Source organism: Martes martes (genome assembly GCF_963455335.1).
Source record: "Martes martes genome assembly, chromosome: 14".
In the NCBI taxonomy this organism is placed as follows: Eukaryota; Metazoa; Chordata; class Mammalia; order Carnivora; family Mustelidae; genus Martes; species Martes martes.
The window spans coordinates 11,231,643-11,256,689 of record NC_137902.1 but is presented as its reverse complement, the minus strand read 5'-3'; the positions used below and the strand labels follow the sequence as shown (position 1 = coordinate 11,256,689).

Sequence of the window (25,047 nt, the reverse complement as noted above, 5' to 3'; positions counted from 1 at the left end):
GTATAAGGGATGGTTGAAAATAAAATATAGGAAAAATAAATCTTGTAAATGCTAACCTACTGAAAACTGATTTAGCTATACTAATATCAAAGCAGACCTTATGACAAGAAGCATAGAGGGATATACATTTTCAATAATTATAAAAGGCTTAGGTTACCAGAAAGATGTAACAATTTTAAATTTGTACATACTTAAACAAAACTTCAAAATATATAAAGAGCAATGAGTCATTTGACTGAAATTGGTTCAAGACTGTCAATTTGAAATGACAGAGAAACATGTTGGTTTTTTTTTAAGATTTTATTTATTCGAGAGAGAGAGAACATGGACAGGGGGAGAGGGAGAGGGAGAAGAAACTCCTGGGGGGAGTGCAGGGAGCCCACTGTGGGGCTCTATCCAAGGACCCTGGGATCATGACCTGAGCCAAAGGCAGACAGGTAACCAACTGAGCCACCCAGGCACACCTACATGTCAGTATTCTTGATATCAGTTTGACACAGAAGGAAAGGCGAGCCAACTGTAATCCCCTGTCCTAATTCTCATTTTCCTTCTTTACCAGCATGTCTCCGTCTTCCAGTGTATGTAGTGGGAACGCAGAGCCCTCCCTGAGGCATCAGCTGCAGAAGCCCTTCAAGAATTTAAATATCTGTATTTGAATATTATGTTACAAACAACTATGGAGTATAGGGATCCCCTTTTCTTTGGATTCACATGTGGCCATAGTTACAAACTCTACTGTGCTGGCCCTTCCGTTCACAATGGACCGTGTCAAGGCAGCAGGTGCTCTCTGCTTGGCCATTTCGCCCCCTCTCCTCCGAGAAGCGGACCCCGCAGAGGTGCAGGACATGCTTTGTCTTCGAGAATATAGTCTGCTGTTTGGGGGCATGCTAAAGGAGGTAAATGCATGAGAGTCAACAGCAGACTTCCCTGTGGTCATGACATGAATGGTTAGAGAGAGAGACAGAGAAAGTGGAGGGTGTCCAAAAGAGCAGTGAAAACAGAACCTACAAAGTAAGTCATGGTTGAATGCCGCAAAATGCTTTTTTTTTTTAATCTCTCTCTCAAAAAAAAAATAAAGTCTGAACAAAAAATCCTGCTGAACCAGTTCCGATCAGAGCCAGTCTTTGGAACAGGTGAGCCAGAAGAAAAGAAAATAAGAAAAGCAAAATCTTTTTCACACAAATATTTCATTCATTTCAGTTGTCCGGCACGTATGAGTCTGTATGTATTTCTGTCAGGAGCTCTCTTCATTGACTCTCACTTAACCTATTACCAAATTAACCAGCGTGCCCCACTGCCTCTTTGTAAGCCTGTTGGTGGGTGCCTGGGCTGCTCTGAAGGCTGAAAGCTGCTGGCTGGTGGCGGAGCGGGTAGGAAGCCCCCCTCTGGCTGGTGCATGGTGGCTTGATCCCAAACATGTTTGTATCTGTTTAACTCATGATTGTAATCACATAATTTAATTAAATAGTCAGTAAGTACATCAACTCTATGTGCAAAAGGAAGCTGAGCCGAATACTCTGGAAATACTAGATAAAGCTGTGTTGCATTAAAAAGAAAAAGCATAAACAGCAACCCCGAATACCCATCAGTGGCTCATCCTCAAAGAAAAGTTCTTGGTAAATCAATGTACATATGAATGTTTCATAGGAAAAATAAAGTTGAATTTTTTTTCTTAAGTCCTCTTTAAGCTTTCAAGCAAGATTAAAAGGACTAATGCCAAAAATGGTAACTAATTGCTCTCGCAAAGTTGGAGTTTGGATTTGATCTAAAGAATATCCATGGAATTGAGAATAATGGTCAAATGGAACCGCTAACATTCACATTTTTAAGCAAATAGAATGTATTCATATATTCCCTATAAAATTAACATTAATAAAAATAAAAAGGATGGCTGGACACTCATCGTTGGATCAAATGCTGATCTTTTCTTCATGTCAGTAGGATGGATGGCCAAGTTGAGAAACATGTAGATGGAATACTTCCTACACGTGAGGTCATGAGTGTCTCTTTAAAAACAGTTTTTTTCTGAAATTGGATGAAAAAAATTTTTTGATGAGAATCTTTATTCCACAATCGTTTGTCCCCTTTTAAGTGAGTCAGTTCTTGTATAGAGCGAGCAATTGAATCTTTTCCAGGACTATTGTTTTAGCTTGCCCTACTGGTCACGCTTTTCAAGATAATGCCTTCCTTCTCAGTTTTCTTATCTCGCTGGGAAGTCAGAATTCCTTGTCTGTCTCTTCCTGGAGAAGCCAGGGTTACAAGACTGACTTTTTCTTCCACCGTAATGTGTTTAAAAGGGTGAAAGAATATCTTTATGCCAAAGGACCTTGTAGCCTAAGTTACCCTTGACTCTTGGTTCTACCACACATCCGCATCTCAACGTGGCAGCCTTAATTGAGCCAAAAAAAATTTCTTTTCCTGGTGGGTGATATAAATTAATACAATAGCCTGCCTTGGTGCTTTTTAAAAATTTAATTACACCAGTATGCCTGACGCATCCTGGGACTGCTAAACACTAGTGCCTGGATACTTCCACATTTTTGTTGGCTTAAAGTTCAAACTATAAAGCATATATTTGAGTCATTTAACCCTGTTACTAACATGCTCGTTCTCACCAGACTTTCCAGGCTTCTGCGGTTGTTAAGTGCTGTTTCACCTAAAGCAAAACAATTATAGCATAGACGTTGCTATTGTTTTCCATGAGGTTTTTTGGTTTTGCTTTGTTTTCTAAAGTCACTGATTTTGCCTGAAGATAACTCTGTGTCCAATTCAAAAATCCTCATTTTCTTTCCATTATGATAATTTTTTAAAGATTATTTATTCATTTATTTGACACAGAGAGACAGAGCATAAGCAAGGGGAGTGGGAGAGGGAGAAGTAGACTCCCTGCTCAGCAGGGATCCCGATGTGGGGGTCAAGCCTAGGGCCCCGGGATCACAAACTGAGCCGAAGGCAGATGCTCAACTGTCTGAGCCTCCCAGGAGCCCCTCCATTGTGATGATTTCAGTTCATTTTTTGAACACTAGTGAAAAAAGGTAGCTGTTTGGAATAGTGTTGATGTATTTCAAGAATTAGTAGGCTCCCAGGGCCCCTAAATGGCTCAGTTATTAAACCTCTGCTTTTGGCTCGGGTCATGATCCCAGAGTCCTGGGATCAAGCACCACATCAGTCTCCCTGCTTAGCGGGGAACCCACTTCTCCCTCTCCCTCTGCTGCTCCCCTGGCTTGTGCTCCGTCTCTCTCTCTGTCAAAAAAATAAAATCTTTAAAAAAAAAAAAGAATTAGTAGGCTGTCCTAGCTTTACCTTTGTTTTTGGCAGAAAATACACTTTTTTAAAGTTTTTTATTCTCTGCTTCACTAGGTTAAAACTCCTAACAAGTTCTTTTTTTTTTTTTTAAGAAGGAGCTTTAAAAAGTTTGATATGTAATCCACATGCCATAAAACTTACCCTTTTAAAAGTGTACAATATATTCTCAAAGTTGTATGACCATCAGCACTAAATCCAAAACAGTTTGATCATCCCAAATTACTTTGATTATAACTAGCCTATATCTATTCCTGTATTTTACTTTTCATGGTGTTTTTTGTTTTGTTTTGTTGTTGTTGTTGTTGTTTTGATCCATGTGTGAGACTGAAAACAGACCAGAGATTAAAAGACTTAAGAGAGCAATTAACCCAATGCTGTTCGTAGGACTGGTTGGAAGTCGACTATAAAAAAGACATTTTTTAAAATCTGTGATCCCCACATGCCCAGCTGCTAAATTACTTCAAAGCAGACTCCAGATAACCTGTTTAACCACAAATGCTTCAGTACATGTTCCAACACTAATTCATGATATACACTCTCCCCCACCCCTTTATCATCATGTACTAGGTGCCCATATTATATGGGTCTGTCTGCTCTGTTCTACTCTGGTTTCATTTGATGGTTCCTATACCAGTACCCCATTGTTTTATTTACCTAGCTTTATAGGATGTTTTGCTACCATAGGACGGTAAACATTCGCTGTTAGTAATAATCACATCAGTTATAAAAATTATTTGATCCTCATAGCTATCCTCTATAGCAGGCAGTTTTATCGCATTCCACAGATGAGAAAACCAAGAAGTCAGTCAAGTATTGTGCTGCCAAGTACAGGGTAAAAAAGCAATGAGTTAGGGGCATCTGGGTGGCTTAGCTGGTTAAGTGTCCGACTTGGTTTTGGCTCAGGTCATGATCTCAGGATCCTGGGATTGAGCCCGTATCAGGTCTGCGTTCAGTGTGGAGTCGGCTTGGGATTCTCTTCTCCATCTGCCTCTACCCCTGTGTTTGATCACATGTTCTCTCTCTCTCTCTCTCTTTCAATAAGACCTTTTTGAAAAAAATAAGTGGTGAGCTAAAATTTAAGTCTGAATTCTGACCTCGAAGTCCAGAACATTAAAGCCTCCCTGAAAAGGGAAGGCTGCTCTTTACAGATTCTTTTTCCATTTTTGATCATGTACATTATATTTTCTCAGATTTAATCTTCATCCCAACTTCCCAGATCTATTGAACTTCAGTCTATACTATATATATTTTTAAAAAACACCTCACTTTTTCACATTTTTTTCTGTTGAAGTAGCTAACTAAACTCTAAAAATATGCATATTTCATTTTAAAGTGTATTTGAATTTGTAAGTTGTATTTCAGTATTGGCAGTATCAGTGTTTTGGGGGAACAAATGATGCCTTTTGGTTTCCCAAGTGAGTTTATGAATGGAGTGAAACCTCTGTTAGAAGGGTAATATTTTTATATTTTGTCACTGTGCCATTAGATAGTTTATTGGCAAGATATTTATTGCATTTGCTTATGCACATTGTGTTATTCATTTCTGTGATTTATTAAAACTGTAATTTGCAATGTTAATATGAAATGTATCCAAAGTCAACTCCAGCAAGAAGGCATAAAGTAGGAAAAGGTTTTCGTTAGTGTTGGCTTGTCTGGGTAACTGCCAACACTCTAATTTGTTCAGTGTAAAATAGAAATTATTCCTGTGAGGTTAGGAGACCTATGGTAAGAGTTTTATTTTGTTTTATTCAACAAAATGTATTGACATTTAACATATGTTGTTTGTTGCTAATTCCTACCCTTCTGAAGCACAAGTATCATGTTATATGCTTTATTTATTATGTGTTCGATTTATTATATGATAGGTGGTTGATAACTGATCTTGATCCATGCCTGAAATACTCCCTAGCCCATGGTAGGACCTTGGTTAACGTTTAATGATAATGAATAATGAAATAGCCTGTAAAAAACTTGAAACTTTGGAGTAAATTTCCACCCTACTTTATAAAGAATTATGGAACTCTTCCAAACTTGCATTTATGAAATGCCTAAAGCACATCTTCAAAGCACGATCCCTAAAATGAGAGTTGATTGATATTTGGGGGAAATTGAAATACTATATATCTCTTTTAAGAATGTTTTTCATATGGTGAATATGTATGCTGGTTTTCCACAAGAAATTAGTGAAATGCTATTTCAATTTTTTTGTGTGTGCTAATTAGGTAGTATTTCTTTTTCTTTTTTTTTTTTTAGGTAGTATTTCTTAAGGGTATAATTTCATAATCTGAAAAATTACATTTGCATGCCGTCTTTCATAGAGCATTTCTCATTTAATTAAAAATCTTTGTAAAAAGTAAAAATGTGGATTGGAAAGATACTTGTTGGGCCTCTGGGTGTTTTCTTTCCTTCTTTCTTGTATTTATTAAAGATTTCTTTAGTTTGTTTTACCACATTACCCCCCCACCATTGTCCTCAATACATTATTTGCTCAGTGCTAGTGTACACCTAAAGTAGTTTTGGAATTGCTAAATCATACCCTTCCAACAAATTCACTATTATACTATACATACAATATTATATATAATTCTTTTTGTCTTTATCCTTAAAAAACATGTTTTCCAGAGTAACATTGTCCATTTGAAGCAGAGTTGAGTTGCTGTTAGTGTTTTGTTTTGAGTCCCCTTCCCAGCCCCACAAACACATTCTGGAACTGTTTCTTTATTTTTGAGGAGATATGAAACATCACCATGGTTCCAAGAGTCAGAACTATGCAAAAGGATATACTCAGAGAACTGTCACTTTCCCTGATCCCCCTTCTATCCTGTTTCTGCCTACCCTCTGTAGGTAACCAGTCTCATTAACTTCTTATTTATTGCTCTTATTTTTTGTGTAAGTTTGCAGATGTATGCATATTTTCTCATATCTTCTTTTTTTTTAAAGATTATTTATTTGAGAGAGAGAGAGAGAGAATATGAGCCTGTATGGGGGGATGGGGGCAGAGGGAATCCCAAGCAGACTCCCCAGTGAGCACAGAGGCCTCCATCCCCACCCTGGGGCGCAGTCTCAGGACCCTGAGATCACGACCTGAGCCGAAATCAAGAGTCTGATGTTTAACCGACTGAACCACCCAGGCACCCCTCAGATCTTTCTTACATAATGGGCGGCACATGCTAAATATTCTTTTGTGCTTTGATTCAATAATATAATTCTTATGTGATTTTATTATCTCCTTGTTCTGTAAATGTATCCAGTTTATCCATGTGCTGTATCCAGGAATCATTCCTTGTCAGTTGCTAGACCAAGCCTCATTCTTTTCCATACCTGCATAGTACTCCACAGAGTGGCTGTGTCCTAGTTTATTGAGCCATTCTCCTATGTCTGGACAATCAGATTGTTTCCAATATTTTGTAATTACAAACTGCTGCAATGAATAGACTTGAGTATACATACTTTTAGGTTGATTGTGTATCTGCAAGGTAAACTCACAAGAGTGGGATTAGTAGGTTGAAAGTAAGTGTATATGTTTTATTACTAGGTATCACTTAATTTCCCTCCAGAAAAGTTCTATTTTTATTCCTACCAGCACTGTATGACATTGCCTGTGTCCCCACAGCCTTGTTAGGGAATGTGCTGTCATATCTCCATATTTCCCCCCAGTCTGAAGGATGAAAATGGTATCATTGTATTTTAGTTCACATCTCTCTAATTTAAGTGAGATTGAACATATCTTCACATGTTGAGGGCCATTTATATATCTGTCATGTGCTTTACTTTAAAGGGTTATATCTAATGTGTATTGTGTTAGATTATTCATCTTCAGCTTGCCAGGATAGTGGTCCTTTATGGATACCAGACATTGGTGTGACTTTTCTCTTTCAGATCTTCCATGGTGGCTTATTTTAATTCGGCAGAAAGCATTGGTGGGCAAACTTCCAGGAGACCATGAGGTGTGTAAAATTACCAAAATTGCTGTGCTATCCCTTTCTGAGATGGAACCTCAGGATCTTGAGCTAGAGGTAAGGTGGAAGTCTAAGGAAATTTTATGGAAACTTGGTATAAATATAATAACAAATATGAGTGTTTGGTTTAATTAGGCCAAAATCATAATTATGGAGCTGGATGATATTTTTGAAGTAATTTAGTCCTTGTTTTTCAAACTTCACTTTAGTTGTAGAAACTTTGTTTCAAAATCTGTGAAATCCAGTATATCAGATACATAAAAGCTGAGCTGCTTTGGTTGAGGTGGTGATGGGGGGGAGGGGATCTTTGGGTCCCTGCCCATGTGGCCTCTACTGAAAAGCCACCTTCTGCTTCTGGGGAGCCCTAGGACTCTGCATAGTACAGTTTGAAAACTCCTAATTTGGGGAAGAGAAGGGGTAGTCAAGAAGGTGAGATTTAACTTACTCTATATGCTTTTTATCTCTGTTTCTTGAAAATTTTCAAGCGTATATTTCTTTTGTAATTTTTAAAAGTTTTTTTTGTTTGTTGTTGTTTTAAAGAAAGAAACCACCAACCTAGTGCAGTCTTTTAATTTTTCAGGAGGAAATCAAGCCTATAATAGAGGGACTTAAGTCCAAAATAATGAGATTTCCCAGGGCTAGTATTTTTTTTTTTTTTTTTTTTTTTTTTTACCACACTGTACTGCCACCTGGTAGAAGTAACCCTCGAAAGAATTTGTATCATGTTTGCTGTTGGTGTGGATATTGGCATCTAGGGGTATCATCATTCTGCCCTAGTCCTACACTCTTTTTTTTTTTTTTTAAGACTAGTTAATTTATTTTAGAGAGAGAACAAGCATGGGGGTGGTACAGAGGGAGAGAGAGAGAAAGAGAATCTCAAGCAGACTCCACGCTGAGCAGGGAGCCCGACGTGGGGCTTGATCCCACGACCCTAAGATCATGACTTGAGTCGACATCAAGGGTCGGCTGCTCAGCTAACTGAGCCTCTTGGACCACTCTATGAGGTGAGCACTGTTGGATCCAGGCTGGATAGATGAAGGAAAGAGGCTTGGCAAGAGTTAAGTCCCAGCTGGCAAATGGTGGGGTCTGGACCTGGACTCAGGCTGTCTGGTTCTGTATCACTCTTTCTGAGCTGCCTCATTGTCACCTAAAGAGCGGGTAATAGGTAGCATAGCAGCCAATACCCCACAGTTCAATACATGTTTTTCCAGGCCGGGCTCTTGGGGTGGAAGTTTAGAGACAGGGTTACATTGTTTTAAAAAATAAGTAAAAATGTAGCTATTTTTATGCTTCAGATTTTACTGGTAGTTTGACAATCTAATTTTAAGAAACCAACATTGAAAAGAATGTAAGAGGCACCTGAGTGGCTCAGTCAGTTAAGGCTCTGCCTTCAGCTCAGGAAATGGTCCCAGGGTCTTGGTCCCGCAGCCAGCTCCCCGCCTGCTCAGTGGAGAGTCTGCTTCTCCCTCTCCCTTTGCCCCTCCCCACATTGTGCTCTCGCTCTCTCAAATAATTCTTAAAAAACACGAATTTAAGAGGATCCTGGTAGTCTCTTTATTACAGGAATAAAAAAAAAAAAAGATTAGAGTACTTCCTATTCCCCTTTATTGGTACTAGAGCCAGAACATTATTCATTATTGCTGACCCAGAGACAAATAACTTCGGTAGCAGTCAGGCCTGTTAAAAGCAGGTCTCTGTGGTTTTGTTTGCATTTTATTGTAGGGAAGAGCAGGCAGACTAGCAAAAATTCTGTTAGTTTACTAAGCCAATAAATTTGTCATAAGTGTCTTTGGATGGCTTTGCTGACAAAATGAAAAATCGGCATGTCTTTCTGTCACCAATCTTCGCCGTGAGGGGGAGCATCCCTTGGGCTGGCATTCTGGTCAGCATTAAGCCTGGGGTCCCTGGAAGTTAGATTTAGAGCAGGCGACCAGCTTGTCTAGCACTTATCCGCCTGTCAGTCATCAGCTTGCACACCTGCACTCCCAGCCCTGGGGAAATGTACTGTCACTCCTGGTCCAGAGAAGCTTGGACCCCGTGTTGGATTTTTCAAGGTTTTCTGATGCCCTTTTGCCCACCAATCTATAACATTTTTGAGATTAGTAGCTGACTGTTGGATAAAGCTTGGGGGAGGTTGTTAGAGGATGACATTTACATGGAATTTTTAAGCACAAAAATTATGAATTTTTATGAATACTATGAATATTATGAAAATATTAAATAGTATTTAAATAATATAAATAAATATAAATATATAAAAATAAATATAAATTAACATAATTTAAATAATAAAATATTAAATATTAAAATAATAAATATTATGAAAATATTTATGAATATTATGAATATTATGAAAACTTGATGGAGTTTTTCATTTTTCACATTTTCCTCTTTTCTATCTTGCGATTCTAAAGTAAAACAGATTATCTTTTTTTAAAAAAGATTTTATTTATTTATTTGACAGAGAGAGAGATCACAAATAAGCAGAGAGGCAGGCAGAGAGAGAGGGAGAGGTAGGCTCCCCGTGGAGCAGAGAGCCCGATGTGGGGCTCGATCCCAGGACCCTGAGATCATGACCTGAGCCAAAGGCAGAGGCTTAACCCACTGAGCCACCCAGGCACCCTAAAACAGATTATCTTTAAATGAAAATGAGATTTCCTTCCACATGAGATAGTTGAATATTCTGACAGCTCTGTTAGACCCTACAAACTACAGGGCTTATCAGGGGACATTAAGGGTGTGGTTTATGTTCCATGTTGAAAATCTGTCATGATCCTTGTTGATTGGGGGATAACATGACATAGAGAAAATACTTCCAGATCCAATTTTAGTGAATAGTTTGGCACACCTCTCAAAAGATTATCATTTTAGAAATTTGGACTTAAGCCTTTTCCTCTTCTTTTAGTCCTGTGTTATGGTAGAAGCAGTTTCCAGCAGTGAACAGTGGGAGGAAGGGCTATGTTGAAATCATGAATTGTTCCCTTATTTTCTGACACGTTACTTTAAATATTTGGGATCTTTATTTCAATTTCCATATAAATCCATTTAAAAGGTTTTAGAAGCTTGATTATTTTGTTATTTGCTTTGGTTTTTGTGGGGTTTTTTGGTGTAGTAAATTGTGAACGAGACGGGGAAAAACCCACTACTTAGAAATAATCATTGTCCATATTCCAGTGAGTTTTAACGGTTATTTCCATTTGCCCCAACCACTTTGAAGGAACAATGTTACTTTCAAATTTTCTGAAAAGTTTTCATTTTTTGCATTTTACATATTTTTTCCTACTTCTATTATTTTTCATAAATATACAGAATGTATGCACATGAAAAGATGTTTTTAAACAAAACCAAGTCTTACATTTCTTTCTACATCTTTCTAATTTGGCTGCCTGTGTATCACTTTCAGTGTTCTCACCCTTGCCCAGCAGGGCCCTCAGGCTCTTTAGTGTGGTCACTGTCCTCAGATTTGCTAGGGCCCCGTCTGTCTTCTGTAATTGGAGCAGAAACAATTTTATTATAGAGACTAGAATTAATTGATTTTTCTAGTTTTCTGCCTCGGTTGCCTTTTTACCTCAAGTATAAGGCTTGTTTGCCAATTTAAAAAAGAAACAATTCACATACTACACAGTTTACCCATTTGCAGCTTATAATTCAGTGGCTTTCAGTATATTCGGTTTTGTGACCCTCACCATAATTGGTTTAGAACATATGCACCTATGTTCTCCACAAAGAAACCCTGTTGGGTTCAAACCTCATTGGCAGTCATTCCTCATTTCTCTCCAAACTCCAGCTCCATCAGTCCTAGGCAACCTCTGATCTGCTTTCTGCCTCTCTCAATTTGCCTCTTTGGAACATTTCTTATACATGGAGTCCTATAATGTGTGGCCTTTTGTGACTGGCTTCATTTTATTTAGTACAGTGTTTTCAAAGTGCGTGCTGGTCGTTGGTATATGGCATATTTAATTCCTTTTCATCCCACTATGTGGATCTGTTGCATTTCCTCTCTCCATTCATCAGTTCACGGATAGTTGATTGTTTTCACTTTTTGGCTGTGATGAATCATTCCGTGAACATTCATGCACAAGTTTTTGGTGGGTACTTGTTTTCGCCTCCCGCTAGGGCATCCACCTAGGAGAGGAATTCCTGGGTCATACGGTAACTCTGTGTTTAACCTTTTGAGGAACTGCCAGACTGTTTTTCAAAGCAGTATGGCATTAAAAAAGAAAAAATATCTATACAAGGTTATGAACAATCTGTGGAGTTCAAAGAGATGAGAACATAGATGTTCTTTCTTTTGAGAAAACATCCTTTAAAGTTTTATAGGCTGCTGTCCCGTCTGCATATCTTATTTGCTGTATCTCATTGCCTTCATAGATAACTGCATCATTTTCCACATTTGATTTCCCCTTAGATGTCTGTTTAAAATCTTAGCTCCAGGGATGCCTGGATGGCTCAGTGGGTTAAAGCCCCTGCCTTTGGCTCAGGTCATGATCCCAGCGTCCTGGGATCGAGCCCCACATCGGGCTCTCTACTCCGCAGGGAGCCTGCTACCTCCTTTCTCTCTCTGCCTGCCTCTCTGCCTGCTTGTGATCTCTGTCAAATAAGTTAAGAAAAAAATCTTAGCTCCAGATGGATATAGATACCAGCTTTTAAAGGAAAATAATTTATTTTCCTTTTCTTAAACAGCAGCAGCAGCGTCCCTTAACCTTGGTTGTAAAACGTAAGCTCCTAGAGTAATAGAAAAACTAGGGAGCATTATGGGGCTTATGGTGGTGGTTTTCTTTTTGAGATCGTGTGTATCAAAGTTGTGATAAGGACCTAAGCACACTGCACAGAACTGACTGGGCCTCTGGAAAGGGGAAGATGATCCCACTATCAGAGCGCTGCATGTTGTAATCCCAAGAGCTCTGTCTAAAGAAAGCATCTTTGGACTGGATGTGATCCCAAGAAGTTATTTTCTCTATCCTTGTTTTTCAGTAGAACTAAATTTAACCCTTTTAGGATTAAGGAATGTACTTGTTGGGATGAACATTGGGTGATTATAAAAAATACTTGGGAAAAAAATGGTAGCCTACTTAAAAAAAAATGTAACCCTTTAAAACATGATAACCTATACCTTTCTAAAGGTAACTACATCGAAGATTCTAAAATATTTATTGAGTTGTTTAAAGTAAGTTTAAATCTCTATTTAGAAAAATTGGTTTTAAGAGACAGAAATATGCTTCCAGATTAAGATGGTACCGTGAGTTTGTGTTCTGCTATACAGATCACAGTCCTTATCTGAAAAATTGGGGGCCATATTTATCTTAGAATTCAGGATTTGAGGGTTTTCAAAAGGCCGTTCCAAATATCCCATCTACACCCAGTGAGTCTGGGCATTACCCCGTAATACGACACATTCATATTTCCTGAAGAAGCATAGGAATATTCATACTAAGGGATATAAAGGATGACTGTCAGTAGTCTCATATTTGTTCAGGCCATATTTGGCCATTAAATGAATTTTGTACCAAACTTAAAAAATGAACTTGCAGGTTTCAGAGATTTTTAGATTTGGGTGTTATAGATAAGGAAGTCAACGGATATTGGGATTGGGCTGTGTTCCAAGCCCAGGAAGGGGCTTGCTTTCTTTTTCTTTCTTTCTTTCTTTTTTTTTTTTTTTAAGAAAGAGAAAGGAAAAAAAGAAAAAGACCTTTCCAGGCCTAGAGGGAAGCAGCATCATGGACCACACATGGGTGGTAGATTGAACTGAGACCCTAGGCCTCCTGGGTTCTGGGTCTAGAATGAGGCAGTGGGAGCAAGAGATTTGGCCACTGCACAGTAAAGGGAACTTAACTGGGGTACAGGGAACTTAAAAAGGGTACTTAAAAGGGGTTTGATGCTGGAGTGTGACTCCCCAGCTCACGAGAGGAAGCCTGTTAGGTTGTCTGCGCAGTGTGGGATAATCATGCATAAAGAATTCTCCTGTCTGTTATGTAGTAGCACCTGCCTTGAGAAATACTAATCTGGGCAACAGATAATGAACAGTCTAGCAATCAGCATGAGGTAGTTGGGGTTGATAGGGAGATACTAGGGGAAAATAATGGAAAATGACCACTTGGTTTCTTGCCAAAGGGGTCCAGTAGGTAGTGCCGTTAGTGAGGTAGAGCAGCCAAAGGAAAAACGATTTGGGAAACAAATGTTGATCAGTTTTGGGGATGCTGAATTTGAGGGACTAGTGTGTCAGTAGCTGGGAGATGTTACATTTTTATATCATGAACTCAGCTAAAGAGTGGCGTTAGAAATGTGTAGTTAAACATACCAGTCGTTGTTAAAATGAGAGAGAAAATGTCTTCTAGACTGCATGAAGAAGGGGAAGAGACCTAAGGGCAGAACATTGGGAAACACCACTGTCTTTAGAGACAGAAAGAGAGGCCAACAAAGGAAACTGAGAAGGATCAGTCAGAGATGGGGGAAGAGCCAGAGTTGTGGGGACCAGAGAAAGAGACCACAGCAGTGACTGTCAGTGTCCTGTTTTTAGAGACAAGGCGTATCCTCTTTGGAGTTGAGGACGTCCTTATTTTACTTTGCCTGAGTGGTCCCATTGGGCTTTCACTACCCCAACCAGACCTACCCCAACCAGACCACATTCTCACAAGTGACTATGACACTGTTTGTACCCTTCTAACTCATAGGAGATTCTAGAGTGGAGGAATGGATTAAAACAATACATGTTCTGGTAAACTCTTAACAGTGTTAGAAGATGGTAGGAACGGAGGAGAGAGGGATGAATGAAGGGAAGGTCCTGGTCCTAGAGGGGACACAGCAGGAAACTAGCCTTGCAGAGAAAAAGGGATTGGAGAGTGAGCAATCGCCTGGGTACAGATGGGATGTGCTGCGACAAGGTTACTTTAGAATAGCTAGGTCTTGAGCATGGGCTTTGAAACATCCCTGGGGGAAATTTTGCTAGCTTGAATACTCTTAAGGAATAACTATGTCTGACAAATGTTTTAGAAATTAAAATTGCAACAGTTTATAAGTAGGTTTGAGCATGTTTTCAGTTTCATTAAGAGTGTTATTAATATGACTAGATAATTAGTAACATTCTATATAAAAATTGCTAATCCACAGTTGTTCAGTCTTGCAAGCCAGGGCAGGGGACTAATAGGAGAGCCTCTTTTTAAAACTGCTTCCTGGGGCTCCTGGGTGGCTTAGTTGGTTAAGTGTCTGCCTTTGACTCAGGTCATGATCCCAGGGTCCTGGGATCGAGTCCCACGTCAGGCTCCCCCTCAGTGGGAAGCCTGCTTCTCCCTTTCCCTGCTGCTTGTGCTCTCTTGCTCTCTCTCTCTGCCTCTCAAATAAATAAATAAGATCTTAAATAAAAACAAACCTGCTTCTCTACTGCCCCAATAATTCTGCATCGACAAAGATGGGGGTGTGTAGGAGATACTCATGGAAGATGGGGAGTGACCTTTTCACGGGACTACTTATATGCATGCCCTGCATATGAATCTGGAGGTTACCATTTATATTTTAGCATCAGAGATGATTCATTCATTTAACAAATATTTCTTGAGACCTCCTTGCCAGGTGCTACGAAGGCACTAGAGATACTGGAGTCCACAAGACAAACATGTCTGCCTTACAGAGCTTCCATTATAATAGGGGGAGGACAGATCAAAAACATCAGGATAGTAATTATGTAGTATGTTGGGAAGTAATATGTGCTATGGGAAATAAAAGCTGGGCAGAGAGAGTAAGGGTGATGGGGGGAGTGCCTGGGGTGGAGATGGTGGTAGGAGGTCTGGAGAGAGGACAGCTAGGACAAGGTCCCCAAGGTGGAAGTGTTCCCGATGTGTTGAGGATCAGCCAGGAGGCCAGTGTAGATGCACTGGAGTGAGCAAGGGGTGGAAAGTGGTGGGGGTAAAGGCAGTGGAAGGAAGATGAGCATCTGGTTTTGGACATGTTGAGTTTGAGATGCCTGGTGGAAATTGAAACAGAAATGTTGGGATTTGTGAGTCTAGAATTTTGGGAGAGGGCTGGGCTGGAAATACCCATTTAGGAAGGAGAAGCTGGCATATGGAAGATATCCGAATCCATGATATTGGGTGAAATCACTGAGGGAGTGAATGTAGATAGAGAAGAGGGTCAAGAACTGGAGCTCCTGGTGGCCAAAGACATTAAGAAGTCAGATGGTTGGAAAGGAGCCAGTAAAAGAGGTAAGGGAGAGCAGTGAAAGCCAAGTGTACAGTGTATCAGAGAGGATGAGGGAGTAACGAACTGTGTCAGATGCTACTGAGAGGTTGAGGACCAAGATTCCACCATTGGGCTTAGCAAAGGGGAGGTCATTGGTCACAGTGAAGGTAGCAGTGTACGGGGGAGTAGCAGGAGGTTGTGGGCAGTGAGGGGTACAGAGGACTAGGACACCAGCTGGCAGAGGAAGAGGCGTCAAGTGAAGGTGTAAGAGGAGAGCTACATCAGCGTGTTTCTATGCTGGTGGGAGTGCCCCGTGCAAGGTGGGGAGGAGATGCTGGAGCAGGGTCCTTTTGCTTAGTTCTTCTCGCCTCCCCTGTCAACTTGAGATCTTGTTAGTTTTGCTTACTTTGGGGGAAACCATGAGCTCAGTTTTGGCAGGACGACTGTGAGTGACTCATCTTTAGTCCCCTTGTGTTCACTGGTAGAGCAGGAGCAGCATAAAGTTGTAATCAGGTTGCAGAACCCATGTGGAGAGAGGGTTTGGTAGCCATAACCTTGAAAAGGCATAAGATCTGCAAGATTCCGTTGTGTCTGAATACAGCCCAGTCCTCAGTCTCCGCGTCCAGTTTCCCCTCAGCTTTATTGAGGGATGATTGACAGAATTGTCCACTTCCAAATTTGATAGAACAGGCATGCCTTTACCCTTTTTATTCAACATAAGATCAAAGTTTGGACTAGCTTTTGCTCTTCTCCCTAAGGGTTTTTTTTTTTTTAAATCCTGTTTATCATCTAGTAATCATTATTTAGTAAGACACCACTTATAATGGGCATTAACCGTTTGTTCTCAATGAGAGCCTATTGCTTAGTGTAGTGATACAACCAGTGTGTTGAAAAAATGGAATTAGTTTGCATATGGCTAATAGAATCTTTATGTACCTTTCAGAATATTTGCTTTGTGTGTTGAGCTGTATGAAATTATTTGTAAGACCCTTGACTTTAACCAGGTAGCCTTCTTTAGAACCTCTGTGCCCTTCTCATAATACGTTCCCACCCTCTTCCTCATCTTTGTCATCTGGACTGCACATTTCCTGCAGCCTCTACTTACAGCTTCTTCAAATTTAATCTGTGGTCCCAAAGAGTATGTTTTCATGCTGATTCTATTAGTGTGTGTGAGGATAGGTGGAGAGAGCATGGTTGACATGTCTAGCTTTTAAGATTCCCAGTAGAACAGACTCTTGACATCTTCTTGACCAAAACACTCAGTTAACCAGCATGAATAAATGTTTAGCACAGATGGCTGGAAAGTAATGCCCCTGGAGCATAGCAAATGTGTATTTTGCATATTTTTAGTCTTAGATGCCAATTTTCAGAGCATTAATAACCAGAGATTTTTTTTCTTCAGATTTTTTTTTCTTATCTGTATTCGATAAGAATTTACTGTAATTATGACCTTAACCTGAATTTCCCACCCCTAAATCCTAAGGATATCCTGTCCTTTATTCTTTGCTTATCCTCTACTGTAGCTTTCTAATCCTTGAAACCAGAGCTGTGCTTTCTACCATCAGCTCGTTACTTGGTTATTTTACTAACAAGCCTTGAGGTTTTCTTTTGACCAAAGTGCATGAGCAGTAGCAGCCCCTTCTGCACTCATACCCGAACATTTAACAAGCTGATACGAATAACAATTTTCTTTCTCTTCCTAATTATTTAGCTCTGTAAGAAACATCATTTTGGAATTAACAAACCAGAGAAGATTGTACCATCTCCCGACGACTCAAAGTTTCTACTGAAGACCTTTACACATATTAAATCCAATGTGTCTGCTCCTAATAAAAAGAAAGTAAGAGTTTAATTGATATGGGCTTGGAATTCATCTTTGATTAGTTTTAAATTGAAGGGTAATTTTCTCCCCTGTAAATTTGTTTTCAAACTGCTCTTCCTATGAAAGCACTGTCTGTGCGTGGTCCTTGGGATCATTTTCCCTTGTCTCCTAGGAAGTTGGATATTATCCACATGCTGCTGCACGTTTGAATTCCTGTGGTAATTAGTAGCTGAATTTCTTACAGGTTAAGGAAAGTAAAGAAAAGGAGAAGTTGGAGAGGAGATTACTTGAGGAGTTGCTAAAGATGTTCATGGACTCAGAGTCCTTTTACTATAGCTTGACCTATGACCTGACCAATTCGGTGCAGAGGCAAAGCGCCGGGGAGAAGGATCCCCGTCCCCTCTGGCAAAAGGTATTTCTCTCATAGCTCAGAGCAGAACAATTTATGGACCTGTTTGGCTTCTGTAGGAAAACTCAGACAATATGTTTCTGAACTGTTCTCTACCTTTTCCAGGTTGATGACCGATTTTTTTGGAATAAATATATGATACAAGATCTTACTGAGATTGGTGTGAGTAATCGTTTCTAAAGTATCCTATAATTATAGTTATGAAGCAAATATTTTTCAATTGTATTAAGATGAATTAAAAATCTCACTAAAGGGGCGCCTGGGTGGCTCAGTGGGTTAAGGCCTCTGCCTTCGGCTCAGGTCATGATCCCGGGGTCTTGGGATCGAGCCCCACATCGGGCTCTCTGCTCCGCAGGGAGCCTGCTTCCTCCTCTCTTTCTGTGCCTGCCTCTCTGCCTGCTTGTGATCTCTGTCTGTCACATAAATAAATAAATAAAATCTTTAAAAAAAAATTTTTCACTAAAATGGACATTGGGGGGTGTGTGTACTGTGGTGAGTGCTGTGAAGTGTGTAAACCTGGCAATTCACAGACCTGTACCCCTGGGGCTAAAAATACATTATATGTTTATTAAAAATTTTTTAAAAATTAAAAAAAAAAAACTCACTAAAATAGGGTGCCCTGGTGGCTCAACTGGTAGGCCATGTGCTCTTGATCTCAGGGTTGGGAGTTTGAGTGGGTGTGCAGCCTACTTTTAAAAGCTTTGTTTTGTTTTGTTTTAATTAAAAAACCTCACAAAATGTTTTCCCCTCTAGAATGGGAATCATTTAGCTAGGAAAGCCAAGGCATCATTTAAGGCAATTCACAACTCCACTGGCTAGCCAAAGGCCTAGCTTTTTAGCAGGCTCCCATAGGATAGTAGTAATTTAAGGCTGCGGCACTAATGTCCATAGGGTTCCTATGAAAGACAGGTTTTTTTTGTACTCATTGGAAATGTTGAAGCCCAATTTTCCTTTAATGATACCAGTCATTTAACTTTTCTGTCTCATCTGGGAATTGGAGGAGACAAATCTCAAAGGACATTCCAGTACTGCCAGTATTTGAATCTGGGAGGATAGGGAATATGGTGAGATTATTGCTTGAGGTTCCTTCCAGGTTAGTGATTACTTTTTCCTTTACTTTGTCACGTATTTCAAAGAGTTATGACCGTCCGAGGACAATTCATTCACTCAGTTAGTCCACAAATATGTATGGAAGGCTTGCTGGGTGCTAGTTACTGTTCTGGACACAAAGTAGGCAAATAGCTGAATGGGTAACGTATTGTCTTTTCATTAACTTTTCGAAAATTTCAAACCCTTTTTCTCCTTTCTTCCTCTCCACCTTGGCAGTGGTTAGTATAAATGATTTTGGACTTTAGCAGTGTCTACCACTAGATATCTAACATGCCTCTCTTGAGAATGAGGCTTGAAAATGTTCTCACCTCTTTTTATGAGGCTGATCAAACTATGACCACTGAAATTCAGTGATGGGGAGAAAAGGAAAGGTGACTGGAATGCGAATTTTTGCCGTTTGCTGACATACAGAGTTCTAATGTGTTTGGCAGAGTTTTTGTCAGACACTTGGAATTACCATTAAAACCGATGACTTACAGTCGAGATGGCATTTGGCAGTGTACATTTCTCTTTTCCTGTCAAGAGTTTTGCGTGATTGCTGGAACAAAAATACAAATAATGAGGATGGTGGTAAGAGTAATGAATGTAAATAGACACTTCACTTCACTATTTTCAATTCTAACCACCTTCCTAAGATCCTATCTGCGTGCTCCGTAAAACAAAACAACCGTGGGACAGGTCCTGGCTTATGTGGCTATGGACAATGAGGTGGGTTTGAAGGTCATGCCAAGGTTAAGGCTGGATACGGTTGTGGAGATGCGAGAGAAAGAGCAAGAACAGCTGCCTAGAGCACTTTTTACCTTTACTGTCCCTGCAGACAGTCAGCTGGGAAATTCGAGTATTCTTAGCCTGAAAGGCACAGAAGCGGACGTGTCTAAGTGTAATTAATATACTCCTAATTATGTTGGGTGACTTGGTAAAATAAGATACTCGTGGAAGGATTTTTTGTTTTGTTTTGATTCATTTGCTATGTGGATTTTAGCTTGGCAAGGCAAGTTTTTTTTCTAAACTAGAAAATAGAGTCAGTCTTTGCTCATAACATGGTGATCAGAGTTGGTTGTATTTTATTAAAGCCTTGATGCAATGGGGAGTTAAAAATCAACCTCTACGTTGGTTTTTGTTTGTCTGTTTCTGTGCCAAGGGGAATAATCACAATAGCTACACTTGTTAAATACTTAATGATAAGGCAGAAGCTAAGCCAAACCCTTTTTACATTTTACTCTTCTACACAGTCTAATGAGGTGATTGTCTCTCCTCTTTCTCAAAGCAGGACATTGAGGCACGGTGAGGTTAAGTGATTTACCTGAGTGAGTTAGTAAGTGGTAGAGCTTGAGTTTGTTACCCAGGCAGTGTAGTGTCTATGTTGGGGGCCCTCTCGGGCAGCTTTTTTTTTTTTTTTTAATTTAAAGAAATCTCTATACCCAACAGTGGGCTCGAACTCACGACCCCAAGATCAACAGTCATATACTCTATTAACCAAGTCAGCGAGGCACCCGTCAGGCAGCTCTTTTTGAACTGATCACCACAGAGAAAAGGAAAGGCTCTCCCCTCTGTCCTCCTCCCTCCTTCCTTCCTGCCATCCTCCAATATGCAGGAAACATGGTTAAAAAATAGGAGGTTTTTGCTTCTGGTAAACTCACAAATATGTTCTAGCTTCTGTTTGGGTTTAAGGGAGCAGCAGTGCTGTACAGAAGGGAAGCAACATGATGCTCATATTGTTTTCAGACACCGGAGGTGGACTTTTGGATTATCCCCATTATCCAAGGTTTTGTACAGATTGAAGAACTGGTGGTTAATTATAATGAATCATCTGATGATGAGAAAAGCAGCCCAGAGACCCCCCCTCAGGAGTCCACCTGTGTAGATGACATTCACCCACGATTTCTGGTGGCTCTCATTTCACGCCGAAGTAGGCACAGAGCAGGTGAGTAGAGGGCTGAAATCGTGTGCAAGTGAAATTCAGATGAGAATGGTAAAGCTGCAGATGTGTTGAAATGCTAATGACAATAATGGATTTGGAAACATAATTGGCTTCAAAGTGCTCAGTGACTCTAAATAGTGTGATGTAATTGGGGACCAATTTCTGGAGGGAGGTGCATGGGGGAGAGTTAACAAAAGCAGAAAGAAAAGGAGGCATATATATGGAGAAGAGAAGAGAGTCACTTGGGATGTGCTTCTAAATACCATTGTTCCCACTGACAGCCTGGATCATGGTAATAAATCCTTCCTGAGTGCTAGCACCCTTGGGAAAACCCTTCCCTTTCAGTTCACAGAAAGTATCTTCACTTCAACTTTTAAAAAACAATGATGCGTGTCGTTATGAGTTTGGGGGAAGTTGTTACTGTTCTGCCTGCTGGTTGCACATGAGATCCTTTAAGCTATCCTAAAAGACGTGCTTGGTTAAGGAGTATATCTGATCAGACTAAATCATTTCTTTATGTTGCTGTTTTCTGTTTTAATTGTCTTTTAGGAATGCGTTACAAACGGAGAGGAGTGGATAAAAACGGGAATGTGGCAAATTATGTGGAAACTGAGCAGTTAATTCATGTTCATAATCATACTTTGTCCTTTATTCAAACACGAGGCTCCGTGCCTGTCTTTTGGAGCCAGGTTGGGTATCGATATAATCCGCGACCCCGGCTGGACAAAAGTAAGCTTGTCAGTTACTCGGTTTGCAAGTGATGATTTCAGAGAGAATATTTTTAAAAATATTAGTTACTTTATGGTTTTTGATTTGCTGGGCTGGGTACTTCATTTAAAATAATAAAACTGTGTGAAATTTAGTAGTGATATAGTATCTGCAGGAAATAATAATGATTGTTGATAATCTAAGTAAGTTATTTAATAATAAAAAAAATTCCCTAACAATAGAGTAAAATATAGCTTATTTCACAGATTTTAAACCATTGTTTCCTTGGAGAATACTTTCTTAAATGCTTACTTTTGGAAAAGGGTAAATGTAGCCAGTATTATAAAAGTAGGAAATATCTGTAGATGGCATCTACAAAAAATAGATAAGATGCCTTTACTCAGATGTCTCACTGTGAAAGGTTTGTTTTTGTTTTAAATATTGAGGATTTAATTTCTTCCAGTATTTCAACTGTAGCACAGGAATAGCTAAGTCATGTCAGTCTAATCAGATTACTCAATGAGGTTGATTTTGAAAATTGTTTACAGAATATTTTGTCTCAAAACTCAGTATATTTTTGTGAGAATCCAGTAGACCTTCAGTTTTTAATATTCATATCTGTAGGAGGGTTTTTAGTCTCTTACTATAAACTACGTGGAGCTCTTTCTAACAATAGGCCGGATGCATGAAACAATAAAGGTCCTAGTTTCACAGTGTGCACTTCCAGTGTAGTTCAGTTCAGTCTGATTGGGAAAAAAGGAATCTAGGATCTTTGGCTTTGCGTTTTACTTTAAAATAGTGGTTTTGGACCATATTAGTTACATTTGGTTGTCAATAAATTATTGAAACGTAAAAGTAAAGATGGAATAGACACTAATTTCTGTCTCAAACATTAGAAGGAAAAATAGATTTTGTATCACTTCTTTGTAGGTGAAAAGGACACTGTTGCCTATTTCTGTGCCCATTTCGAAGAACAACTGAAAATTTACAAAAAACAGGTGGGCTTTGATCTGTAGTAATAAAATGTTCCTTCATATTCAGCCATGATTATATATCTGTTTCCTTAAATTTCATGAAAATAACAATGTACTATTCATAATTAAGCAAATTGGAATCTTGTCATGAAGTTGAAGAACACATAAGCTAAGAGTATTTTCAATATTCCTTAAGAAGAATTATCACTGAATCAGCTACTTTAGACTGTTTTTAGATAAGAGATCAGTCTGTCAGTTAGTTACCACAGGCCAAAAATTATCTAGAGTAAGAAATGAAAGGCATCTCTCAGTACAACTATAGTCCCTCCTCCTGAAGATAACTTGATATGTATCTCTCAATGTCTTTTTTCTCTGCCCATCTTTCTTACATATTCATATGTAGGAATGTGATCATATAGACTAAAATCAAGTGAAAACTGTTGAGTAAAATTCCAAGTTCAGTAAGATGACTAGATTTCAGATGAGATTCATATAGAATAATCAGTAAGTCTTACCCATCAGCAATGACCAGTCTGAATGTGTAATGCTATAGGATGCATTTTTCTGACAGTAACAACAACAACTAGGAAGAAATAACCTAAAACCTAATAAACAGACAAAAAAGGTACCTGTATATGGAGGCGGGAAGTAGGAGAAAGAATGACTAAGAACACAAAAGAAAACCTGAATAAACAGAGAGAAAATACCATGTTCCCGGGAGGAAGGACTAGTACTAAAGAGATGTCAGTTCTTCCAGAATTAACATATACATTTTGTACAATCCTTGCAAAGACAGGCTGAGCAGGAAAATAAAAAAGCAAGCCCTCAGACTGAAAAAAAGTATGAAGTTGATAATAAAAGATAAAGACAAGTAATTAGGGAAATGAGAACTCTCACACATTGCTGGTGGAAACATAAGTTGGTACAGCTGTTACACATGGCATTATCAATCAAAATATGCTTAGATCGTTAGTCCAGTAGTTTTGCTTTTTGATATCTATACTACATATTATATATAGAAATCATTTCCGGGTGGATATGGATCTGACTTTGAAAAGTTAAACCATGAACCTTTTAAAGGAAAATAGAGAAGTTCTTTTTTTTTTCCTTTTTAAAGTCCCAAGGCCTTCCCCCAGCCTCTCTTTGGTGCCCCTAGAACACCTTTTTGACCTCGGGTCTTAATTAGGGCTTAAAAAGTGCTAACCAATACCTCAGTCTCTTTTCGAGTTAGCTAACACAATCATCTATGACTTCTCAACTTCAAATTCACCTATGATTTCTAGGGTCAGGCTTTAGAATATGAAGGCCTAATTAAAGATTTTTTATTTATTTATTTGACAGACCGAGATCACAAGTAGTCAGAGAGGCAGGCAGAGAGAGAGGAGGAAGCAGGCTCCCCGCAGAGCAGAGAGCCTGATGTGGGGCTCTATCCCCAGACCCTGGGATCATGACCTGAGCTGAAGGCAGAGGCCCAACCCACTGGGCCACCCAGGCGCCCCATGAAGGCCTAATTAAAATAATGCCTGCCCCCTTGCTTTCAGGGAGACCACTTTTCCTTGAGAAATCTTTATATGTTTGTATAATTGATCAAACTTGACTAAGTCTGATCAGCTTTGCTGCTGACACCATAGAAACTAATATATGCAATTAGATGTTAACAATAAATAAAAATTTTTAAAAAGCACTAACCAGAGTGAAAAATAATAATATGTTTGCCTTTACTAAACTTTTAACTCTATTGAAGTTTTATCATGTATTTATTGAAACTGCATTAAAATTAGATAGGACTTAAATTACCAACCATAATGAAAATATTAATAAATTAGAGTGAGTTCAAGCTCCATGTTGGGTATAGAGATTACTTAAATAAGTAACTTTAAAAATAAATAATAGGGGCACCTGAGTGGCTCAGTCATTTGAGCCACCAGCTGTTGATTTTGGCTCAGGTCGAGATCTCAGGGTGGTGAGCCCTGTGTTGAGCCCCGTGTTGGGCTCCCCCCTCCACGGGGAGTCCGCTCTCCTCCCTCTCCCTGCTCACTCTGCTCACACTGTTCAAGCACACACTCTCTCACTCTCTCTCAAATAAATAAATCTTTTAAAAAATAGTAAAAAATAAAGAACTTCTGTTTATTAAAAGGCACCATTAAGAGAATGGAAAAGCAATTCACAAAGTAGGAGAAAATATTTCAGATTTTTAAAAATATATATCTAAGGGGCGCCTGGGTGGCTCAGTGGGTTAAGCCGCTGCCTTCGGCTCAGGTCATGATCTCAGGGTCCTGGGATCGAGTCCCGCATCGGGCTCTCTGCTCAGCAGGGAGCCTGCTTCCCTCTCTCCCTCTCTCTCTGCCTCTCTGTCTACTGTGATCTCTCTCTGTCAAATAAATAAAATCTTAAAAAAAAAAATATATATATATATATATATCTAAGACAAAAGACTCATATCTAGAACTCTTACTTAAAACTTACTTTTTAAATAAGTTTTATAACCCCCCCCAAAAAGATGTCTGGCCTAAAGGAAAACTAGACAAAAGACTTGAGCAGAGTTCACAAAAAGGTATATTTAACAGGCCAATAAACATTGACAGGTGTTCCATTTCATCAACCACCTGGGAAATGCGAAGTAAAACCACTGACACACCAGAATGACTAAAATAAAAAGATAGTAT

The 25,047-nt window shown here is 39.3% G+C and overlaps 1 protein-coding gene across 3 annotated transcripts in view; it reads left to right on the top strand.

The window, feature by feature from the left end:
* INPP5F (inositol polyphosphate-5-phosphatase F) overlaps positions 1-25,047 on the top strand; it is an 84,032-nt gene that overhangs the window by 35,110 nt on the left and 23,875 nt on the right. For all 3 annotated transcript variants that reach the window (XM_080823094.1, XM_080823095.1, XM_080823096.1), the window contains exons 3-9: positions 7,186-7,322; positions 17,149-17,277; positions 17,504-17,671; positions 17,774-17,830; positions 20,504-20,702; positions 21,249-21,428; positions 22,338-22,405. In XM_080823094.1, the coding sequence (XP_080679220.1) occupies positions 7,296-7,322; positions 17,149-17,277; positions 17,504-17,671; positions 17,774-17,830; positions 20,504-20,702; positions 21,249-21,428; positions 22,338-22,405 (828 nt within the window). In that variant the 5' untranslated portion in view covers positions 7,186-7,295. The remainder of the gene's footprint in view (positions 1-7,185; positions 7,323-17,148; positions 17,278-17,503; positions 17,672-17,773; positions 17,831-20,503; positions 20,703-21,248; positions 21,429-22,337; positions 22,406-25,047) is intronic.